The sequence below is a fragment of the Patagioenas fasciata genome, chromosome 3 (assembly GCF_037038585.1).
Source record: "Patagioenas fasciata isolate bPatFas1 chromosome 3, bPatFas1.hap1, whole genome shotgun sequence".
In the NCBI taxonomy this organism is placed as follows: domain Eukaryota; kingdom Metazoa; phylum Chordata; class Aves; order Columbiformes; family Columbidae; genus Patagioenas; species Patagioenas fasciata.
In genome coordinates this window covers 126,129,976-126,153,478 of record NC_092522.1, presented here as the reverse complement: position 1 = coordinate 126,153,478, position 23,503 = coordinate 126,129,976, and the positions used below count along the sequence as shown (strand labels likewise).

At 56.4% G+C, this 23,503-nt stretch overlaps 1 protein-coding gene across 3 annotated transcripts; it reads left to right on the top strand.

The window, feature by feature from the left end:
* Positions 1-91: 91 nt before the first annotated feature.
* ZNF512 (zinc finger protein 512) lies at positions 92-23,503 on the top strand. 3 transcript variants are annotated; one of them, XM_065833572.2, is made up of 14 exons: positions 92-213; positions 3,043-3,101; positions 4,328-4,533; positions 6,332-6,418; positions 6,812-6,895; positions 10,020-10,144; positions 10,521-10,607; positions 11,736-11,834; positions 12,789-12,956; positions 13,554-13,748; positions 14,396-14,497; positions 15,964-16,026; positions 16,570-16,668; positions 21,252-23,503. In XM_065833572.2, exons 1-14 carry the CDS (start codon positions 193-195, stop codon positions 21,549-21,551), a joined length of 1,695 nt encoding a protein of 564 aa, XP_065689644.2. In that variant the 5' UTR covers positions 92-192; the 3' UTR covers positions 21,552-23,503. The 3 variants fall into 3 exon arrangements, with proteins under 3 accessions (XP_065689644.2, XP_065689643.2, XP_065689645.2); XM_065833571.2 differs by having other exon boundaries at positions 95-213; positions 6,329-6,418; XM_065833573.2 differs by lacking the exon at positions 92-213 and adding an exon at positions 2,849-2,934 and having other exon boundaries at positions 6,329-6,418.

Sequence of the window (23,503 nt, the reverse complement as noted above, 5' to 3'; positions counted from 1 at the left end):
CCGCCGGCCCGGTACGGGGCCCGGTGCGGGGCCCGGTGCGCACCGCGGGCTCCTGCGGGCTCCTGCGGGCTCCCCGCGCCAGCCGGCAGCAGCTCCCCCACGGCGCTCGGAGGCGGCCGGAAGTGGGCGGGCGGGGCCTCGCGGCGGCGCGCGGGCGGGCGCGGTGCGTGCTGACGTGGCGGCGGCGGCACCATGCGGGGCGGCGGCGGCTCGGTGAGTGTCGGTCCGGGCCGTGCCCGCCGTGCTGCCCCGGGGCGCGGGCCGGCGGGAGCGGGATGGCGCCGCCGGCGCAGCCGGGGTGGGACTCGCGGTTCGCCCCGAGGGTCTCGCCGGGCCGAGCTTCCCCCGCCCAGGCCCGGCGCCGGTGTTCGATGGCGCGATGGGCGGCCCCGTTGGCCGGGCCCTGTCCCCACGGGGGCGGGCGGCAGCGGGAGCCGCTCCGGGCTGGCCGCAGAGCCACCGCCGGCAGCGCCCGCGTTCCTTTCGAAGGCCCGGTCGCCCCTGACGCCGAGCGCGGGTAGCGGGGCCGGTGTGCTCTGCCGCGGGCCCGCCAGGGACCCGGAGCGGGGATCTGGGGCGGGTTCGGGACCGGGAATCCGGAGCGGGGATGCGGATCAGGCACCGCTGGCTCCCGGCGCCGGCCGCGCGTTTTGTCCAAACGCTCTGAACTGCAGGAGCAGGCGGTCCGTGAAGTGCGCGGGAAACTCTGAACCGGGGGCTGAACCGGGGGGTCTCCCGGGGAGCTGAGGCCCCGCAGGCCCGGGGTTCCCTGGGGCAGGGGCAGTCGGGGCGGTGCAGGGTCCCGATGCTTCACTGACACCTGCGGCTGCGGGACGGACTCGCCAGCGGTTGCACATCACTCATCGGCGTGTTGCACATCGTGTCCTGAGCTCCGAGAGCTTCTGTCCACACGTGTGGTTGGGGGGCAGCCTGGCTCCAGCTGGGCCACAGAGATGTCCCGCAGTCCCTGGAGGGGCAGAAATCCCCACTCTCAAATGAAATGTCTTCTTCATCATGCAGAGACGTTACGTGTCCAGCCCTTCGCCATTCCCCCGTACTGTAGGTCTCCTTCCCAAGAGCACAGTGCACCATATAAGTCAAAAACATCTAAAACTTAAACAGGTGTAGATGTTTCCTTCATAATTGCTGCTATCAGCTTCTCAGGAAGGAAGGCTTGACAGATCATCTATACTCTTTTTTATTGCAGATCCTTAACTGTGACCTAAATTTTTCATCCTAATCTTCGCTCTTATGCAAAATATTTTATTAAAAAAAATCTTAAAACAAGTGCCATGTTTATTAATCATCTAGGTTCTTCTGAAGGTAGATTAGGCCAGCTGATTTCAGCGGACTGTGCCTGCCTGTTTGTCCCTTTTTGTCACTGAAGCTTCACAGGCACAGTTTTCTCTGGCTGCTCCTCAGGAGGTTTCTCCATCTTGCACATGAAGGGTTTTCCCAAACACTGCTGTTCGCACCACTGGAAGCATGTAAACCATATCAAAGCAAAACAAACACATTCCATTGACTTTTCCTCCAAAGAAGGCAAAATATGATTCTGAAGTCGTTGATCAAGCAGTTGTGAATTCTGCCCCTGCTGCTTCCCGACCCTTTCGTTGCAAGGAGAGCGAGGCTGGAGGCCCAGGGGAGTCCAGTGCTCTGGAGTCCGTTCAGTTTGTCTGGTTGCCCTTGGTGTGTTTCTTGCCTGCAGGGTAGGGTGTCTCACTGGCTCACCGATGGCGGGGCAGGGTGTCTCACCGGCTCATAGATGGTGGGGCAGGGTGTCTCACCGGCTCACCGATGGATGGCGGGGCAGGGTGTCTCACCGGCTCACCGATGGATGGCGGGGCAGGGTGTCTCACCGGCTCACCGATGGATGGCGGGGCAGGGTCTCTCACCGGCTCACCGATGGATGGCGGGGCAGGGTGTCTCACCGGCTCACTGATGGATGGCGGGGCAGGGTGTCTCACCGGCTCACCGATGGATGGCGGGGCAGGGTCTCTCACCGGCTCACCGATGGATGGCGGGGCAGGGTGTCTCACCGGCTCACCGATGGCAGGGCAGGGTGTCTCACCGGCTCACCGATGGATGGCAGGGCAGGGTGTCTCACCGGCTCACCGATGGATGGCAGGGCAGGGTGTCTCACCGGCTCACCGATGGATGGCAGGGCAGGGTGTCTCACCGGCTCACCGATGGATGGCAGGGCAGGGTGTCTCACCGGCTCACCGATGGATGGCAGGGCAGGGTGTCTCACCGGCTCACCAATGGATGGCGGGGCAGGGTGTCTCACCGGCTCACCGATGGATGGCAGGGCAGGGTGTCTCACCGGCTCACCGATGGATGGCAGGGCAGGGTGTCTCACCGGCTCACCAATGGATGGCGGGGCAGGGTGTCTCACCGGCTCACCGATGGATGGCAGGGCAGGGTGTCTCACCGGCTCACCGATGGATGGCAGGGCAGGGTGTCTCACCGGCTCACCGCTGGATGGCAGGGCAGGGTGTCTCACCGGCGCACCGATGGATGGCGGGGCAGGGTGTCTCACCGGCTCACCGATGGATGGCCTGGCAGGGTGTCTCACCGACGGTGGGCCTGGGAGGAGTGAATTACAGTTTGTTCCTGTGTGTAAATTAGAAAAAAGGGAGCATAAGAGACTAGAGACAACAGTCTTGGCATGGTAAATGCAAAAATTATTTGGTTAAGGGAAAAATAAGTGCTCTGTAAAAACCAGTAATATGTGTCATGGTGTATAAAGTGTGGTCAGAAGGTGGGTACCAGGGGATGGAGACAAAGAATCTCCATCGTGCCCCGGCGTGAGGGGACGTTGGTTTTGCGTGGGGGGGCCGGGGAGCTTGTCCCTGTTTTGGTTCCAGCTCTAACTCAGCTGCAGTCGGAAGGTTCACCGCTCCTTGTTGCAGAAAACCGGTTTCCTTTTCAAAGGTTGGTGTCCGTGTTCCCACAGTGCACATTGTGTTCAAGGGAAACGTGAAACATGCAAAAAGAAAAATAAAAATGACGCTGCTAATGTGAATTGTTCTGCTTTGTTAGGACACCAGGCCTGGACATCACAGACAGCAGAAGGCCAAGAGATCTCCGGGAAGCAAAAAGTATGTGAATGTTTCTTGTCTAGTTTGACTGAAGGCAAGAAACAAACTGAGAGATTCCTATTGGAAAAACGTATCTGGTTACATAATATTCTGCATTTTAAGAGCTGCAACTTTTTTTTGTTTGTGTGATGAGAGTCTGAACTGATTTTGCTCATTTGTTCTGTCAGAAATGTGCTTTTCTGACACTTCAAGGGGTACTAGTTTTCATTTATTGTTTTTAAAAGGGTTTAACACTGGGAAGACAGTTTATGTTCAAGCTCAAGCAGTGTTCCAAAGTGTGTGTATTTTGAGTGTGATTGCAACTGAAAGGCTGTAATTTGAGAATTCCTCTCCCCATCCTTCCGCAACACCTTAAACATGGTGTATGCTGACTCACCTGGTACCGTCAGTGTCCCCCGCTTACTGCGGTGTTAAAACACGCGAGCTCCGCAGCTCGGGACACGGGGGAGGAATTCTGGACTGGCCATCGCAGTCATCGTTCAAGCGATCGCTTATTTCAGTTTGTGAATGGTTGGAAAGTATTCCTTTTCTCTGCTCCCTCACATTAACGCTGTTTGCCCCCGTTTCCTTGACCCCTCCTCTCGTTGCTGTCCTGTGTAGGGTCCATGTCCAGGCATTTCAGTGCTGGGAGAAACATTTGAGACTAGTGAAGCAGAGTTCCCTCTGATCTCCAGGAAGAAAAATCAGTCCTGCTGGAGTCTAAATTAGTCTTAATGCAGTGTGATTTGTAGGATACGCTGTAAAGCTGTCTTTGTCGCTGAAAGCTTTGCTGGTTAAAATCCTTGCTAGCATTTCTAATTGTGTAGTGACAGCTCTGGTTCTGGGGATGCGTACTGAAGGAGATATCGCCCTTTGAGGGATGGAAAAGGTCTCTTGTTATGATGGGCTGCAGAAGAATTCTTACATTTCACGTTGTTTGCTTAAGGAAGAATGCAGATTTTTAAAGTGAGGTTAACTTGTGCTGCCTTCTTAAGTCGAAGGTTTGAGGTAGAATGAATATTGGTTTTGGTTCCTCTCAAGGAGCTTTCTAATGTTATTCTCTAAAAGATGTACGGAAAATACCATCTAGGATGTTTTATCTTGCCGACATTTTTCAGTTCAGAAGGTTCAATGGGCTGTGAGATGAATGGAGTACTTGGGAAGATGAGAGGGACATCTGTCAGGCTGCTGTGGCTGTGTGTATGTATGCACACCTATACCCAGGATTTACAGGTGGTGTTTTCCAGGTCTAAGCAAACTGAAGAGGTGGAAACTGCTGTCCCAGGACTGAACAGCAGCTGTGATGAGGCCGTCAGCGACGGTTCTTCCGCCTCGCTGCAGAGCCCGGTGAACGGCGCGGAGCCCAGGAGCAAGCGCACCATCCGCAGGCCCGCGTACTGGTTGGAAATGAGAGGAGTGAGAAACGGCGTTAACAAATCTTCAGAAAAAAAAGGTACTCGTCATCCCTGGGTCAGTGCAACACCGCTTTTCTCTCTGGTTCTTTTCTGAGATATTAGATTACGTCTGAAGGACATGCTGCCATTCGGCCACAAATTACAAGCTTGTTAATGCTGCTCGTGTATTAAGAGAAATACACTTCCTCCACTGCGGAAACAGAGGTAAAATTCTCTGTTCTGCAGTTCCTTTTGAGTGACTGGTCTATTAAAATTAATGACTCTGTGACTGAACTCAGATTTATCTGTAGAAGAGAGATGTATAAGGGTTCTGCCAATCATATCAGGAATATAATTTGAGAGCTTTAACAACAGAACAAGCGACTCTGAAGATGTAGACAGGGGAGCATTCAGCAGTATTCTGGATTAGACACAGCTTTTGTGATGGTAGATTATTCTTTTTTTAAGGCTGTTTTTATTTATTTTATTTTCTCCCTTCTGTCACTTACGATTTTCTGATTTGGAGTGGTTTGGGTCTTATGTTGCTGTAGGAACATTCAGATTTCCTGGCCTAGGAGCTGCTTTCCAAACTTCTTGTGTAACGAAAAGCTAAAACTTCACTCTTCTTTAATGCGCTTTCTTCTTATCTCTAAGGCAGAATCTGATTCCATCTCATTGTGGGGAGACCTGAATCTGGTAGCTTGATAGCAGCAAGATTGCTGCAGCAAGGAAGCATATAGAAAACGCATATATAAATGCAGTAGATAGGCGTGTGCTCACATATGTGCAACATGGATCTCCTGTAGCTGGACTGACCACTCGATCTGCTCCGTCTCTGGCTTTGGGTCACGGTCTGCTCGGTTGCTGGTATGGGGAGTACGAGCCCCGCAGCCCGCAGAGCTGTGCCGCTGGCTGGAGCAGACCTTATAGACCTTAGAGACCTCACAGACCTTAGAGACCTCATAGATCACAGACCTTAGAGACCTCACAGACCTCTCAGGCCTCACAGACCTCACAGACCTTACAGACCAGCTCACACAGGCCTCGCTGGCCTCACAGACCGGCTCACACAGACCCTCTACTCCTGGTCCCTCTGGTTTGGTGTCAAGTGTGACCAGACCTGTATAGCGACCAACCACCTATTCACAAGCAAGTGCCCCTTTTTAGCCTCTTAGACCTCTATTTTCCCACACTTGATCCTCTCCAAATCAGCTAATTCTCTCCCTTTTCCTTCTTTTGATACCACTCCTGAATATTCCGGTCTGGTATAATCCTGAGTTGCTCTTCGTTACTGTCCTGTGTATCACAACTGTAGGCACTGACGCCCTGCTTGTTCTTCCCGCCGCTCCCCTACCTGCCCGTTCCAAAGGGTGTCCAGAGCGCGGTCCCACTGGCTCGTGCGGGTGGTTGTTCTGGGACAGACCTGCGGGGAACCTGTTTGTTCTTTGAGTCTGTAGTTTGTGTTCCCCTGCCTGCCGTTGTGCTTCTCTGCGTTCCTGGAGATAGGCCTTCGATAGGCCTGGAAACAGCACGGGGAGGCAGGATATTCTTTGGGTTTCCCACCTGCCGTTGTTTCTCTGTTCTTTTCGTGTGTGTGCAAACGAACTCTTTATGAAATAACCTCACACCGTACTCTCCTCCTGGGGAGTGTTGTTCTCCCAGACCATGCTGTGGCACGGTGTTTCTTCCATAACGTGTGTGTCATGGCCTGCAGGCTGGGGAGTGCCTAAATGTTATCAAGTCAAAAGCTTATTTGTAAAGTTTTGAATACAAGGATAATCTGAGGCAGCAGCAAACTCAAAGATGTTATCCAGACTGAATAATGAGACTGAAATGCCTGTTCTTGCTCATTAGCAGGAGAAGTACTGAAAGGCAAGAGGAAATCTGAGCAAGGGGAAGGTGAAGATCTTAAAGACTCTCCCAAGAAGAAGCAGAAGGTTTCGGGTAAAACAAATAACTTGTAATTCCTAGTTAAAAGCCTTTGGGTACTTCAGGCTTCCTCTCTGCCCAATTGCTATCCTCTGCTATCTGCCAACTGTGTTTCCGAGTACGTCTCGGCTCAGCCATTCTGTGAACAGAGGATATTTCAGTGTGAGGAGTTCCCATTACAGATATCTGGATGGGACTAATGTCTGCAGCTATAAATAGCTATGGGTTTTGAAAGGGAGATGGCAACGTAATATGGAAATTTCTTAAAAACAGACAAAGAAAAGCCTTGAGCATCTCTGAATTAGCAGCTCTGAGACAGCAGACTGAACAGCAGCCTCCTAGGAAAAAATCTCCACTTTTTGTAACGAGAATTAAGTCTTCTGGTCTTTCTTGTTTGTGTTATAACAGGAAAAAAACAACAAGCTGGAACACAACAAAACTCCAAAACAAAAGGCCACGGTGTTCAGAAAGAACCGGAAACCTATGATGCAGGTAAAAAGAAGCAGCAGTTGCTTAGACTTGTTTATAAAGCAGCTAAAAGAGATGTGATTGTCAGATTTGGGTGTGAGCAGCGCTGTGTTTCTGTTCCTCACTGCTGTGCACCAGAGGCGTCTGCTGCCCGGTGTGCACCGCGTCGTACTGTGGAGCGGGGCTGGAAGGGCAGGGCTGCCCGGTGTGCACCGCGTCGTACTGTGGAGCGGGGCTGGAAGGGCAGGGCTGCCCGGTGTGCACCACGTCGTACTGTGGAGCGAGGCTGGAAGGGCAGGGCTGCCCGGTGTGCACCGCGTCGTGCTGCAGAGCGGGGCTGGAAGGGCAGGGCTGCCCGGTGTGCACCGCGTCGTGCTGCAGAGCGGGGCTGGAAGGGCAGGGCTGCCCGGTGTGCACCGCGTCGTGCTGCAGAGCGGGGCTGGAGGGGAAGGGCTGCCCGGTGTGCACCGCGTCGTGCTGCAGAGCGGGGCTGGAAGGGCTGCCCGGTGTGCACCGCGTCGTGCTGCAGAGCGGGGCTGGAAGGGCAGGGCTGCCCGGTGTGCACCGCGTCGTGCTGCAGAGCGGGGCTGGAAGGGAAGGGCTGCCCGGTGTGCACCGCGTCGTGCTGCAGAGCGGGGCTGGAGGGGAAGGGCTGCCCGGTGTGCACCGCGTCGTGCTGCAGAGCGGGGCTGGAAGGGCAGGGCTGCCCGGTGTGCACCGCGTCGTGCTGCAGAGCGGGGCTGGAAGGGCAGGGCTGCCCGGTGTGCACCGCGTCGTGCTGCAGAGCGGGGCTGGAAGGGCAGGGCTGCCCGGTGTGCACCGCGTCGTGCTGCAGAGCGGGACTGGAAGGGAAGGGCTGCCCGGTGTGCACCGCGTCGTGCTGCAGAGCGGGGCTGGAAGGGCAGGGCTGCCCGGTGTGCACCGCGTCGTGCTGCAGAGTGGGGCTGGAAGGGCAGGGCTGCCCGGTGTGCACCGCGTCGTGCTGCAGAGCGGGGCTGGAAGGGCAGGGCTGCCCGGTGTGCACCGCGTCGTGCTGCAGAGTGGGGCTGGAAGGGCAGGGCTGCCCGGTGTGCACCGCGTCGTGCTGCAGAGCGGGGCTGGAAGGGCAGGGCTGCCCGGTGTGCACCGCGTCGTGCTGCAGAGCGGGGCTGGAAGGGCAGGGCTGCCCGGTGTGCACCGCGTCGTGCTGCAGAGCGGGGCTGGAAGGGCAGGGCTGCCCGGTGTGCACCGCGTCGTGCTGCAGAGCGGGGCTGGAGGGGAAGGGCTGCCCGGTGTGCACCGCGTCGTGCTGCAGAGCGAGGCTGGAAGGGAAGGGCTGCCCGGTGTGCACCGCGTCGTGCTGCAGAGCGGGGCTGGAAGGGCAGGGCTGCCCGGTGTGCACCGCGTCGTGCTGCAGAGCGGGGCTGGAAGGGCAGGGCTGCCCGGTGTGCACCGCGTCGTGCTGCAGAGCGGGGCTGGAAGGGCAGGGCTGCCCGGTGTGCACCGCGTCGTGCTGCAGAGTGGGGCTGGAAGGGAAGGGCTGCCCGGTGTGCACCGCGTCGTGCTGCAGAGCGGGGCTGGAAGGGCAGGGCTGCCCGGTGTGCACCGCGTCGTGCTGCAGAGCGGGGCTGGAAGGGAAGGGCTGCCCGGTGTGCACCGCGTTGTGCTGCAGAGCGGGGCTGGAAGGGAAGGGCTGCCCGGTGTGCACCGCGTCGTGCTGCAGAGTGGGGCTGGAAGGGAAGGGCTGCCCGGTGTGCACCGCGTCGTGCTGCAGAGCGGGGCTGGAGGGGAAGGGCTGCCCGGTGTGCACCGCGTCGTGCTGCAGAGCGGGGCTGGAAGGGAAGGGCTGCCCGGTGTGCACCGCGTCGTGCTGCAGAGCGGGGCTGGAAGGGAAGGGCTGCCCGGTGTGCACCGCGTCGTGCTGCAGAGCGGGGCTGGAAGGGAAGGGCTGCCCGGTGTGCACCGCGTCGTGCTGCAGAGTGGGGCTGGAAGGGAAGGGCTGCCCGGTGTGCACCGCGTCGTGCTGCAGAGTGGGACTGGAAGGGAAGGGCTGCCCGGTGTGCACGGCATCGTGCTGCAGAGCGGGGCTGGAAGGGCAGGGCTGCCCGGTGTGCACCGCGTCGTGCTGCAGAGTGGGACTGGAAGGGCTGCTGGCTGCCCAGCACTGCAGGTGCACGCATGTTTACCACTGCATAATGGAACAGTGAAGGGGGAATTGCTTCTTGAACTAGAGCAAACACCTTTTAGAAGAGTTTCACTACAAAGCTCTTAAGAGTATTGATACTTTTTTACTCAGCAGAGTATGTCTGCAGGCAAAACTCTGTAGCTGTTGCTGCCAGGTCACTTCTGGTGCCTTGCTAGCCAGAGACCCAAGCAATGTGTCCTAGAAAAACAACATAGCCTTGACTCAGCGAGTGAATGACTTGGTGTCTGTAGCTCACAGTGCTCGTTAAATGTGCCGCTTTTCTGCCGAGTGCTGTTTGATTCGCAGACTTTTCCCCAGGCCCCCCTGCCTGTTGTACTGGGAAAAGAGGAAGCCTTTAGATCTGTTCACTGTGAGAGTTCAAGCAGATGGCTGCTAAGCCACTTTCTTCACAGAACCCGTTTCAGTAATTTGTAATCCTTGTGGGTTATGCCAAGCTCTTGCCTGGCGTCTCAACATGAGGCCGTGAAGGGAAGCGGTGCCGCCGAGGGCCGTTCTCCTGGCTGGAGCCGCTCGGCTCTGTTCGCCCGTGCGGGCTGGCAGGTGGGGCTCTGGAGACGGGCGGCAGAACCGAGCTGTGCAGTTCGTCTGAAGTGTTCAGTCACATCCGTGGCTACTTTTACTGTGAAAACCCTGTTGCCAAAAGAACAGTTTACTCTGCATCCTGAAGTAATTGTGTAATAAAAATGAAGGAAGGAAGAAATCTCTACTGAGCAAGTGGAAGAACACTTCTCCCAAGGGGCTGGTGGGGTTAAAGAGCTTTTGGGAAATGACCTCCCCAAAGCAGTGCTGTGTCTGTGTCACCCGGCACATTAAGAGCTGAAAATGAGCTAAGCCTGTTGAAGTGTGGCTGGACATGGGTTTGGCAGCGTGTGACCTTCTTCCTTCTGGGATTCATTGTGCACGTTGAAGGAAGAACAAAGATACTGTGTTTGCAGCTGCATTCCAAGGCCGTTGTTCTGACAGGTAGCATGGAGGAGCGGTGGTCATTGGAGATCCAGGACAAAGGCCGAGTTACGTGTCCAACGTGCCGGGCCGTGGTGAGAAAGACTGTAGAAGGACTGAAGAAACATATGCTGAATTGCAGGCAGGTAAGAATGCGAGAAATGAGCAACGTTTCCTTTACTCCTCTTCAGCTTACTGACAGAAATGCCTGCACACTGGTTTTGTTCCATTTACAGCCCGTTTCATCTCACCATTATGTCTCTAAGAGTCCTTTTTACATCTTTAAGAGGCTGCACTCGGTGCTTCGTGCTTAGCGTTTTGCTGGAGGTTGTGGTAGCGAACAAAGGAGTAGCTGTTTCGTTATTCCCCTGAATTTTAGGCTCCATAGAATCTCTTCTGTTCTTAATGCGAAGTTACCAGGCCCAATTAAAATGTTCTGCTCTCCTGCTCCTTCCCACTGCAGAGTTTCCCCCTCCTTTGGTTAATTGCAGCTACACGCCCTGTGTCTTTGCCTCTTCCTAGGAGATGTTCACGTGTCATCACTGTGGGAAGCAGCTCAAGTCTTTAGGAGGGATGAAATACCACGTCATGGCAGACCATAACAACCAGGTAACACGGCTGCTGTGCATCAAACATCCTGCAGGCGAGACAGTCTGTGTTCCTCCCTGGTGCACACAGGAAGAGAACAGGGATTTTTCAAATGCTGTAGCTGTTCAAATAGACTCTATCTATTATTTTGCCTGTGAGATTTGACATTGGAAAAAACAGTAGAATGTTAGCAGGGATGTTAGGCATGCTACATCATAGAAAGTGGGCATTAACTTCTGTTTAGGCTGGTTATATGCCACACACAAAGGGCGTTCTCAATCAGAAAAAAAGAAAGATTGCTCATTAGGCTGTATTTTTCAGTCCTTTGCTAGAAAGTGAGAGTATTTCTACATCCAGAGCAGACCAGATTCGAGTTCTTTACAAGTCCAAAGGTGAAAAAGCAGAAGCAGCAGATTAGTTCTTGTCCCTGCTCACTATGAGGGTACTAATGCTGCAGTCTGCTTTTCCTCTTTGATCTTGCTTTAAAGAAGGCAATGTCTCCTGGTAGAGCTGTGAAGAGTCAGAGCTTTGGGAAAGGTCATTTGGAAGTTTGGGTAAGGCTTAGATAGTTTCTTACTGTTATTTTTACATCGTTCTCAGTATTGTGGTTTCTGAACCTACAGCTGTACTGGGTAATGAAATAGGCCCTGAGGAGTCAGTGTGCCACTCAGTACCACCTTTTTATTCAGCGTGGGTGTAATACCATTGTAAGGCAGCGTAGGAAATAGTGTACAGTAACCATCAGAGAGAGAACGGAGAGCCGGAGCTGGGGGTTAGCGCAGCGCAGTAACCATTGCAGGTGGCGCTCTGCTTAGCTCCAGTGAGGCTCGGTGGGAACGGCAAGGCCAGCAAGTGTAGGAGATACATGAGTAGGTGCTTTCCACAGGCAGAAGGGGAGGGAGGTAATTACGGGAATATGTACGTTGTCCTTCCCAGCAGCTATAGCTTGTGACCATTTCTTATCAAGGTTTTGTTTATAGATAGCTATCTACATGTTAAAACTCTTACCTGCAAAGTGGTTTTCAGGCAGTTTACTGCTTTTAAAGATAATTCAGTTGTTCTGGGATATAGAGTGATCATCGTATTAAATACACTTCTGTAAATGCTGAGCATCCCGTGTTTTTCTTTCATCTTTCTGCTGTGCTTTAGCCAGTTGTGAAGGAGGGAGGGGAAGTGGATGAGCAGCTTGAGCGAGACCGCCTTCGGAAGGTTTTGAAGCGTATGGGAAAACTGAAGTGCATGAGAGAGGTAAGGGCAAGCTGCATCGTGCTCAGTGTCCTGAGCTGAACAGCAGCAGAAGCATGAACATGAAAGTTATGAGAAGTCTGCTGGGTGTGCTTTGGTGCTGACCAGAACTGGGCTTGTTTTAAGACCCTAGCTATGCTTGTAAGACAGAGTGTCATAGAATTACGAAGGGTTTGGGTGGGAGTGACCTTCCCAGCTCCCCAGTGCCCCCCTGCCATGACAGGGACATCTTCACCAGCTCAGGTTGCTCAGAGCCCCGTCCAGCCTGGCCTGGGATGTCTCCAGGGATGGTTCAGCCACCACCTCTCTGCCCAACCTGGGCCAGGCTCTCACCACCCTCAGCACAAACAATTTCTGCATCATGTCCGGCCTGAATCTCCCTCCTTTAGTTTAAACCATCACCCCTTGTCCTGTCACTACAGGCCCTGCTCAAAAGTCTGTCCTCATCTTTCTTCTTGGCCCCTTTTCAGTTCAGAACAGCCGCACTAAGGTGTCCCCGGAGCTTCTCTTCTCCAGCTGAACCCCCCAGCTCTCTCACCTGTCCCCAGCAGAGCTGTTCCAGCCTCGGGTCATTCCTGGGGCTGCTCCGGCCCCTCTGCAGCAGCTCCACGTGTGTCCTGTGCTGAGGACCCAGGGCTGAATGCTGTGCTCCTGCTGCTCACACTCCTTTTGGTGCAGCCCAGGACACGGGTGGTTTCTTCATTCCATATGTTGAAATTTTCTGTTATCCACTACCTACAAAGAAGTTCTAAGAAACAGTTTATTCCAGTTGCAGGCAATTCTTTATCCCATATTTTGTTTATCTGAATGGTCTAACATTAAATTTTACTGCCTGATTGTCTCTGGTCTGCAGGGAAAGTGACGGTGCTTTGCTCAGCAGACGGTGCATTCTGTGCACAGTGGTCTGATCGCTTGCGGAGGGTTTTTCTTCCATGCATTTTCCTTCTGCATTGACAGGGCTGCACAGGCAGCTTCACCAGCATAATGGGATACCTGTATCACATTAAGAAATGTGGGAAGGCTGCTTCGGAGCTGGAGAAAATGGCCATGAAGTGCCACCATTGTGGAAAAGCATACAAGTCAAAGGCGGGACTTGTCTACCATCTCAGATCTAAGCACGGCCCGGTAAGCACAAGTTGCTGTGGTTGTCAGGGTGGTGTGGAGGGACTTCAGCCGTTTGGACTGCAGACACACGTGGGCTCTTGTCTGCTGCTTGGGTGGGTAATTAGAGATAGCAAATCTGCGTTTTTCTGCCCTCTGGAGTATTCTGTCCTTGACACTTTCATTCAAGCAGCAACTGCTGCTGTTCTGTGACTGGGATGAAGCTTTTAACAGTAAATCGCCATGGCAGCAGTCGATCTTCCCCAGCCTGACTTTGGCTCCACGGAAGGATGATGCTGACACGTGTAACTCGTGAGATGCTTTTCTTTGCTCTTTGGAGAGCCAGTGTTGGAGCAGAACAAGCAGCATCACACTTGCTGTCTGTGTGTTACAGTGAGTGATGTGGAACATCACATGAGACCCTGTGTGACCCTCACTGCTGTGATCCCCGAGCAGACTCGGGTCTGTGGACAGTGGGACGTGCTTCTGTCCTGCGTCCGTGACAGGGAGCCAGAGCTGCAGCAGCCGTTTTGTGAGGGATTTTGCAGGTTATCTGTTGGCAGCTTTTAGTGTCACTGAAGCGGGAACCGGTGGGGGAGGTTCACCTGCCCTTCATTGCAGGTCACCTTCCTCCATGAGGAGAGGAGAACGGAGAGCCTGAAGGAAATGAAGCGGGAGCCAAGCAGCACAGGCAGAGTTCAGCGGAGATCTGCAAAGGTGGCGATCTACTATCTCCATGAGCTGGCTGGAGAAGAGCTGGCCAAAGAGTGGCCCAAGAGGAAAGTTCTGCAGGACTTGATTCCGGACGACCGCAAGGTACAAGGCCTTAGAAGTGCGATATAGGGGTTGAGTCTTCACATTGGAGGAGTCTTGCGGTGTTGCAAGTGTCCAGTGGCCCATGGAAAGCAGTACTGAAGAACTGGTGTCTTGTAGGAGGGATCAGGTTTTGTTCTCTCTGGTCGTAGGTTATGGTGTTGATACAGTAGCAGTTGCTGTGGTTGGAATGTTTTATCCAGTCAGGCTGTAATGACTCTCAAGTCTCGTTGCTGTAATTGTCCGTGGGCACACAGGCGGTTACGGGCAGTGTGCTGCTCACAAATCCAAGGCTGCAGATCACTGCTGCCAGGCACTGGTATTTCATATGTGTTTTCAGGCTTCAGAGTTTCTAGGAGCATCTTTGAGGTTGTAAGGGAAATGCAAGGAAAAAGGATGATTTATGATATTAAGGGGGTAAATACATTTAGAGGAATTCTTGTAATCAAAGTTATGGGACATTTTGTGTTCTGGTATTGTGGGTTTTTTCCAGATCCGGTTGTGTTTGTACAGAGTCAGTGAGACAGGAAAAGGTTGTAGAGCAGGAGAGGAAATAGCACTTCTGTGTCAGCCTGGAAGAGAAGGGGGCGGGCTCGGCACCGCGTGTGGCTAACGCTGCCTCCAGCTTTCATTGCCTCTCTTTATCTCAGCTGAAATACACTCGTCCGGGACTGCCCACGTTTAGTCAGGATGTGCTGTGCAAATGGAAAACGGAGATAAAGATGTACCGAAGAGTCCACTGCCCCAACCAGGTAACCCTTCAGTGTTTCTGAATCCTCAAAGGGGACAGATGTCAGGGTTGTGTGAGCCAATAGCTCTCCACAACCTTGAATCTACAGTTGGTCTCTGTGGGAGGCAGGTTCTGCTCTGTCCCAGGACAGCTGGTGAGTGTAACCGAGCCCCTGTTTGGACTGCTGCCCTGGGGACGTTTGTCCGCTCCAGAGCCAATAACGGGTGTCAGACCGGTACCGCTGTCCCATCCACCTGCGAGCTCGTCCCTCTGAAGGTTCGAGCAGTGGGAAAACGAGAAGCCCCTGCCCGTCTGGCATGTGTACTAAACCTAATTGTAGAAGAAGGGGGGAGCAGAGATGGAAATGTAAGAGCAGAGGGGCTTTGTCTGGCACAGCACTTATGCTTTCTTTGAAGGCTGGAAGGGGGCCCCAGCAGACAAATGCATGGCGCTGGCAGCCTGCTCTGGGGATGGATGTGCACTTGGTTTCTCACGATCCCACAGAGCAGTCACTGCTCAGAACAGAGAGAACTGGCACCGTTGATGGAAGCGGTGGCAGATGTGACACGTGCTGCACACTGACAGATCAGCAAGAGTCCGTGGTGGCTTCCACATGGGTTTGGTGTAGAGACAACGCCGTTCCCCTGCCCCGCCCCACCCCAGCACTTGCTCCTCAGTTTTCGACTTGTTTCGTTTCCAGGTGTAAGAATTGCAATGTAATGTTGTATATGGAGCAGTCCTTAGAAAACAGCTGTCCCGTTCACCCGCCAGTGACCCAGGAGCGTGTCCTGCACCCACCTGCTGCTGCAGGCTCTGGCTGCCGGCTGAGCGTGGCCGTGCACCCGAGGCTGGTGCTGACGCTCCCCGTGGGCCGGGCCTGCCGAGCCGCCCTGCAGCGCGACCGCTGGCGCTGGACGTGGCGGTTCTGCTTGTGCCGCTGGGATCCGAGCGTCTCGCGCTTCCCCCTGCTCTGTGTGAAATGAACCTCTAGTGCGCTTTAGGCAAAATGGGGATCAGACAGTAACCAAAGGTGAATTCCTTTCTAGTGTAAGCAAGAGAATGTCACCTGACAAGCCATGTGTGATGCCCTGAAACTGCTAGTTGAGCTAGTTAGTGTTCACCAGACTCCTACTTCATTTAGTCATGAGGTTCTAACCAAGTATCAGCCATTCCAAAATTTATTCTCTGTGCTCAGGGCTTCACTGCCATTTTACTCAGGCTTTTGATAGAGTGTGAATGCACCTGTGACAGGAGTCTCTTCATTATGCCTAAACGTGCTCAGAAACTGGAAATACGTAACTTACTGAAAGCTTGGATCTATTTTAATGGTGTTTTTACCAGAAACATTCTGACTTTGTGGGAGCTGTGTCTCCCTCTACTTCTCTTATCCTTTTTGGAGTTGTTATCCAGAGAATCAGACTTTCTTGTGCACGGATAAGTGATTGCGTACCAGGGTTTTGCTGACACGCTTTTTTTGTACTGTTTCAGGGCTGTGAGTCCGTCTATGGCAGTGTCTCGGGACTCAAGTCTCACCTCGGCACATGTACCCTGGTTGGTAGCCTTCCTGTGCTCCCTGTCTTTTGTACCCACAGCCTCGCTGTCCCTGCCCTCCGACCTCCTTGTTCAAACTGTTGTTCTGCCATCTGCTCATGGGAGTTCCTCACAATCTGAGTACTGCGTATGTGCTCCTGACTTTGCCATTGCAAACACTGCTGAAAGCAAGGAGGAAGCATCTCAACAGCAGTTATCTTAGTGAAGCTGCAGGCCTACCTTGTACATTCACAGCTACCACAGGAGCATTTTCTCCAGGTGCAGTGCTGGAGACCTTGTAACATCTCACAGAGCAGCCCGGCGTGCTATGGGCAGAACTGGTCAGTAATGTCAGTGCTCCTGTAGCTGAAGCGTCATCTGCTATGAATAGGAGTTTCTACTTTTTGCTGCCAGGTTATATCTGAGCAAGATTCACAGACACATAGAATCATTTTGGTTGGAAGAGACCCACAAGATCATCAAGTCCAACCACAAAATACAGTAGATAGGTGTATCGGGCTTTAGGCAGCAGTTGGTGATGGCTTGTTTTTGTTCTCGTGGCAGGGCGACTTTGTGGCTGGTAAATACAAGTGTCTGCTGTGCGAGAAGGAGTTCATCTCGGAGAGCGGCGTCAAGTACCACATCAACTCTGTGCACGCCGAGGTGAGGCGGGAAGGACTGCGGGGGGCGGCTTGGGAAGGACACACCGCATGCTCACCCTGGTGTGGGAGTGGGGAGGGCAGTTTGGGAAGGACACACCGCATGCTCACCCTGGTGTGGGAGCAGGGGGGGCGGCTTGGGAAGGACACACCGCATGCTCACCCTGGTGTGGGAGCAGGGGGGGCGGCTTGGGAAGGACACACCGCATGCTCACCCTGGTGTGGGAGTGGGGAGGGCGGCTTGGGAAGGACACACCGCATGCTCACCCTGGTGTGGGAGTGGGGAGGGCGGTTTGGGAAGGACACACCGCATGCTCACCCTGGTGTGGGAGCAGGGGGGGCGGCTTGGGAAGGACACACCGCATGCTCACCCTGGTGTGGGAGCAGGGGGGGCGGCTTGGGAAGGACACACCGCATGCTCACCCTGGTGTGGGAGCAGGGGGGGCGGCTTGGGAAGGACACACCGCATGCTCACCCTGGTGTGGGAGTGGGGATGATGGCTTGGGAAGGACACACCGCATGCTCACCCTGGTGTGGGAGCGGGGATGATGGCTTGGGAAGGACACACCGCATGCTCACCCTGGTGTGGGAGCAGGGAGGGCGGCTTGGGAAGGACACACCGCATGCTCACCCTGGTGTGGGAGTGGGGATGATGGCTTGGGAAGGACACACCGCATGCTCACCCTGGTGTGGGAGCAGGGGGGGCGGCTTGGGAAGGACACACCGCATGCTCACCCTGGTGTGGGAGCGGGGAGGGCGGTTTGGGAAGGACACACCGCATGCTCACCCTGGTGTGGGAGCAGGGAGGGCGGCTTGGGAAGGACACACCGCATGCTCACCCTGGTGTGGGAGCAGGGGGGGCGGCTTGGGAAGGACACACCGCATGCTCACCCTGGTGTGGGAGCGGGGAGGGCGGCTTGGGAAGGACACACCGCATGCTCACCCTGGTGTGGGAGCGGGGAGGGCGGCTTGGGAAGGACACACCGCATGCTCACCCTGGTGTGGGAGCGGGGATGATGGCTTGGGAAGGACACACCGCATGCTCACCCTGGTGTGGGAGCGGGGATGATGGCTTGGGAAGGACACACCGCATGCTCACCCTGGTGTGGGAGCGGGGAGGGCGGCTTGGGAAGGACACACCGCATGCTCACCCTGGTGTGGGAGCAGGGAGGGCGGCTTGGGAAGGACACACCGCATGCTCACCCTGGTGTGGGAGCAGGGGGGGCGGCTTGGGAAGGACACACCACATGCTCACCCTGGTGTGGGAGCAGGGAGGGCGGCTTGGGAAGGACACACCGCATGCTCACCCTGGTGTGGGAGCGGGGGGGGCGGTTTGGGAAGGACACACCGCATGCTCACCCTGGTGTGGGAGCGGGGATGATGGCTTGGGAAGGACACACCGCATGCTCACCCTGGTGTGGGAGCAGGGAGGGCGGCTTGGGAAGGACACACCGCATGCTCACCCTGGTGTGGGAGCAGGGAGGGCGGCTTGGGAAGGACACACCGCATGCTCACCCTGGTGTGGGAGCAGGGGGGGCGGCTTGGGAAGGACACACCGCATGCTCACCCTGGTGTGGGAGCGGGGAGGGCGGCTTGGGAAGGACACACCGCATGCTCACCCTGGTGTGGGAGCAGGGGGGGCGGCTTGGGAAGGACACACCGCATGCTCACCCTGGTGTGGGAGCAGGGGGGGCGGTTTGGGAAGGACACACCGCATGCTCACCCTGGTGTGGGAGTGGGGATGATGGCTTGGGAAGGACACACCGCATGCTCACCCTGGTGTGGGAGCAGGGGGGGCGGCTTGGGAAGGACACACCGCATGCTCACCCTGGTGTGGGAGCGGGGAGGGCGGTTTGGGAAGGACACACCGCATGCTCACCCTGGTGTGGGAGCAGGGAGGGCGGCTTGGGAAGGACACACCGCATGCTCACCCTGGTGTGGGAGCAGGGGGGGCGGCTTGGGAAGGACACACCGCATGCTCACCCTGGTGTGGGAGCGGGGAGGGCGGCTTGGGAAGGACACACCGCATGCTCACCCTGGTGTGGGAGCGGGGAGGGCGGCTTGGGAAGGACACACCGCATGCTCACCCTGGTGTGGGAGCGGGGATGATGGCTTGGGAAGGACACACCGCATGCTCACCCTGGTGTGGGAGCGGGGATGATGGCTTGGGAAGGACACACCGCATGCTCACCCTGGTGTGGGAGCGGGGAGGGCGGCTTGGGAAGGACACACCGCATGCTCACCCTGGTGTGGGAGCAGGGAGGGCGGCTTGGGAAGGACACACCGCATGCTCACCCTGGTGTGGGAGCGGGGAGGGCGGCTTGGGAAGGACACACCGCATGCTCACCCTGGTGTGGGAGCAGGGAGGGCGGCTTGGGAAGGACACACCGCATGCTCACCCTGGTGTGGGAGCAGGGGGGGCGGTTTGGGAAGGACACACCGCATGCTCACCCTGGTGTGGGAGCGGGGAGGGCGGCTTGGGAAGGACACACCGCATGCTCACCCTGGTGTGGGAGCGGGGAGGGCGGCTTGGGAAGGACACACCGCATGCTCACCCTGGTGTGGGAGCAGGGAGGGCGGCTTGGGAAGGACACACCGCATGCTCACCCTGGTGTGGGAGCGGGGATGATGGCTTGGGAAGGACACACCGCATGCTCACCCTGGTGTGGGAGCAGGGAGGGCGGCTTGGGAAGGACACACCGCATGCTCACCCTGGTGTGGGAGCAGGGGGGGCGGCTTGGGAAGGACACACCGCATGCTCACCCTGGTGTGGGAGCGGGGAGGGCGGCTTGGGAAGGACACACCGCATGCTCACCCTGGTGTGGGAGCGGGGAGGGCGGCTTGGGAAGGACACACCGCATGCTCACCCTGGTGTGGGAGCGGGGATGATGGCTTGGGAAGGACACACCGCATGCTCACCCTGGTGTGGGAGCGGGGATGATGGCTTGGGAAGGACACACCGCATGCTCACCCTGGTGTGGGAGCGGGGAGGGCGGCTTGGGAAGGACACACCGCATGCTCACCCTGGTGTGGGAGCAGGGAGGGCGGCTTGGGAAGGACACACCGCATGCTCACCCTGGTGTGGGAGCAGGGAGGGCGGCTTGGGAAGGACACACCGCATGCTCACCCTGGTGTGGGAGCGGGGAGGGCGGCTTGGGAAGGACACACCGCATGCTCACCCTGGTGTGGGAGCAGGGGGGGCGGTTTGGGAAGGACACACCGCATGCTCACCCTGGTGTGGGAGCGGGGAGGGCGGCTTGGGAAGGACACACCGCATGCTCACCCTGGTGTGGGAGCGGGGAGGGCGGCTTGGGAAGGACACACCGCATGCTCACCCTGGTGTGGGAGCAGGGAGGGCGGCTTGGGAAGGACACACCGCATGCTCACCCTGGTGTGGGAGCGGGGATGATGGCTTGGGAAGGACACACCGCATGCTCACCCTGGTGTGGGAGCAGGGAGGGCGGCTTGGGAAGGACACACCGCATGCTCACCCTGGTGTGGGAGCGGGGAGGGCGGCTTGGGAAGGACACACCGCATGCTCACCCTGGTGTGGGAGCAGGGGGGGCGGCTTGGGAAGGACACACCGCATGCTCACCCTGGTGTGGGAGTGGGGAGGGCGGCTTGGGAAGGACACACCGCATGCTCACCCTGGTGTGGGAGCGGGGATGATGGCTTGGGAAGGACACACCGCATGCTCACCCTGGTGTGGGAGTGGGGAGGGCGGCTTGGGAAGGACACACCGCATGCTCACCCTGGTGTGGGAGCGGGGATGATGGCTTGGGAAGGACACACCGCATGCTCACCCTGGTGTGGGAGCGGGGATGATGGCTTGGGAAGGACACACCGCATGCTCACCCTGGTGTGGGAGTGGGGAGGGCGGCTTGGGAAGGACACACCGCATGCTCACCCTGGTGTGGGAGCGGGGAGGGCGGCTTGGGAAGGACACACCGCATGCTCACCCTGGTGTGGGAGCAGGGAGGGCGGCTTGGGAAGGACACACCGCATGCTCACCCTGGTGTGGGAGCAGGGGGGGCGGCTTGGGAAGGACACACCGCATGCTCACCCTGGTGTGGGAGTGGGGATGATGGCTTGGGAAGGACACACCGCATGCTCACCCTGGTGTGGGAGCAGGGAGGGCGGTTTGGGAAGGACACACCGCATGCTCACCCTGGTGTGGGAGCGGGGAGGGCGGTTTGGGAAGGACACACCGCATGCTCACCCTGGTGTATCTTCTCCTTGCTCACTGTTGGGAACAGAGTCCTGGACTCAAGTGGCCTTGGATTTACTTAAACGTAGCTGGGGAGCAAGTGCTGTGTTCACATCGCATCTTGTCCCAGGCTGCTGCTGCTCAGTTCAGCTCTTGCATTTCCTGTGCCTTTAGCCAGGCAATTGCCAAATCAAATCTGAATCCTCTCAGTGGCACCTGAGGAGGAACATCAAAGAGCAGAGCTTTGTTAGGCGGCTGCTCTTCCAGATCTTGTGTGTGAGGAAACCCTTGTCCCACAAGACAGCTTTATTTTAAGCCCTTGCAGGCTTTGTGTGGTATTTTCACCATCAGTACCAACCTGTTGCCTCTGAACCCTCCAGGACTGGTTTGATGCGAACACAACTACCACCAAAAGCTTTGAGAAGCTAATGAAAATCCGCCAGAAAGAAGAGCAGAAGAAGCAACGGAAGAAACGTCCTTTGACCCGGGGCAGAAAGAAGAGAACGGGGGCCCTGTCTGCCAAGAAGGTTCCCGCGTCTGGGGTTGAAAAGATGAGGAGAAGTAAGAGAGGCCGTCCTCGGCGGGTAGACAACGAGAGCGCAAGTGGTGAGGAGGGGGAGCCCCCAGCTGCGCAGAGAGCCGAACTTCCAAAAACCAGCCGCAAGCGCGGCCGCAAGTAAACCCCGACAAGAGAAGGAGTAATCCTAAAGCTTTTTAGTACAAACACCACCTCCATCAGGCTCGTAACCCACAGCACCAAGATAAGCAACTGAATGTTTTGGGGACTCCGACTCCACTCTACCTGGTGACTGTTACTGTGAAACTGTTGCCCTGGTCAGCAGCGAGAGGCCTGGAGCCCAGGCTGGGGCGCGGGGGCTCCCCTCCCGCCGCGGTTCCTGCACAGTGGCACTAGCAGCGGACCCAGCGTCGTTCCTGCTCTGGTCACAGTCTCCGTTTGGGTCACATTAGTTGCTTGTTTAGTGGTTCCCAGTACAGCAGCTGTCTGTTTGATCATCTTGCTCTGATGTGTGAGATCAGGGTCCTTTTTCAGCAGTCCTCCCCGTAAGGGACTGGCTCGCGCAGTGTTTAGGTGAGGGGGAGCCCTTTCTTGCAGTGTGCCCACCAGCCGCGCGTTGCTGTGCAGAGCACCCAGGCTCCAGCAGCCCCGCAGCTGTCCCGCTGCCAGCGGCCTGTGGGAAGAGCCGCCCTGGCGTGAGCTCCGCCTGCTGCGCGCGGCGCTGCCTCTGCTGCCGGCCGCACGTGGGGCTCAGCACCCGACGGCAGCACGTGGGCTCTGGTCTGCTGGGAAGTGGTGGGACGTCACTGTCACCCTGGTCAGGAACCCAGCATCCTCCCGGCATCCGGCTTCTGTGGTGTGGTTCTGAATGTACATGGAAGGTCTTCCAGCCCAGTGAGAACCAGATACTCTCCAGCCTCTTGGAGCCTCACTGGCCTTTCAGAGACCCCCGGTAACTAATGGGCTACATTGACCTCTGAAGGCCGCTGTTTCAGACTCACCTGGGAAACAAACTCACTGCGAGACAGCGCGGATGTGCAACAGCGGTCTTGCTGATGCTGAAACCAGGTTCCGCTGAACTGCCTTGCCAGTGTGCCCGTGCTCCCATATTGCCCCTTTTTTCTGCACTGTAGACGCCACCTCTGTTGTCTTATATCACCTGTTTATTTTCAATACTGCCTCTTTTCTGTGCGTGAGGTATATTAGCAGTGGCTTCCCTGTGTGGAAAAGGTTAAATGGAGAGGGTTTGTTATTTTAAGTCACGTCTTGGCAGGATCTCTGGATCATAGGGAATATCTCAGCAGGTGCGGTGCAAGCTGGCAGGAAGCAGCAGCACCGTCGGTCCCACTTTGTCTTTCAGAGAATGTGTTCTCCAGAATCTCTGTTATCCAAAGACCCACTGTACTAGGAACTTGCAAAATTTGACCTTTTCCTTGCAGTTTTGCAGGCAAGAAAATAGGCGGCTGGCTCCACGTAACCTCCCCGTGAATTCTCACTGTCTGCCAAAGCTGCTGGTGCAGAATTCACAGGGAGCTCTCGCAGCGCCTGGAGGACGGGCGGGTTTGTACCTTCGTGTTGTTACCAGGATCGAGGTGCTGGCCCTGGGGGCGGGAGGGGCGGCGTGGCCGGGAGTTCTCCAGAGCTGCCCCCCGTGCCACAAGCATCGCAGAGCCCAGCGCAGCGCAGCCTGTCCCACGGGGATCGCGCTCTGCGGTGCCGGGACAGCGCGGTGCAGGTGCAGGAGTGGCTCTGCCGTTGGCGCCAGCTGCCGCTGCGGCTGCCGCGCTGCAGGTGCAGGGCCGTGGCCTTTGCGCAGCCTGCGCGAGGTTTGCAGTAAACGGGGAGATCGGAAGACAACAAAATAAAATGTAACCAGTGCGAGAAGGTGGTTTGTTGTCTCTGTGGTGTGTAGGGTTCTCGGTACATCCCTCCTTGCTCAGCTCACCCCGTGTGTTGCCCTGCATGCTCTGGTGCTGTTCGGTTGTCTGTCTGCTCCATTTCTCCTCAGTGCTCCAGTCTGCACAGCTGTACTTTGACCACACGTCTATTGCCTTTCAGACCAAGACATGGACAACGTGATAAACCCATTAATTAAAGAAGGTTTTTCTTAGTGGA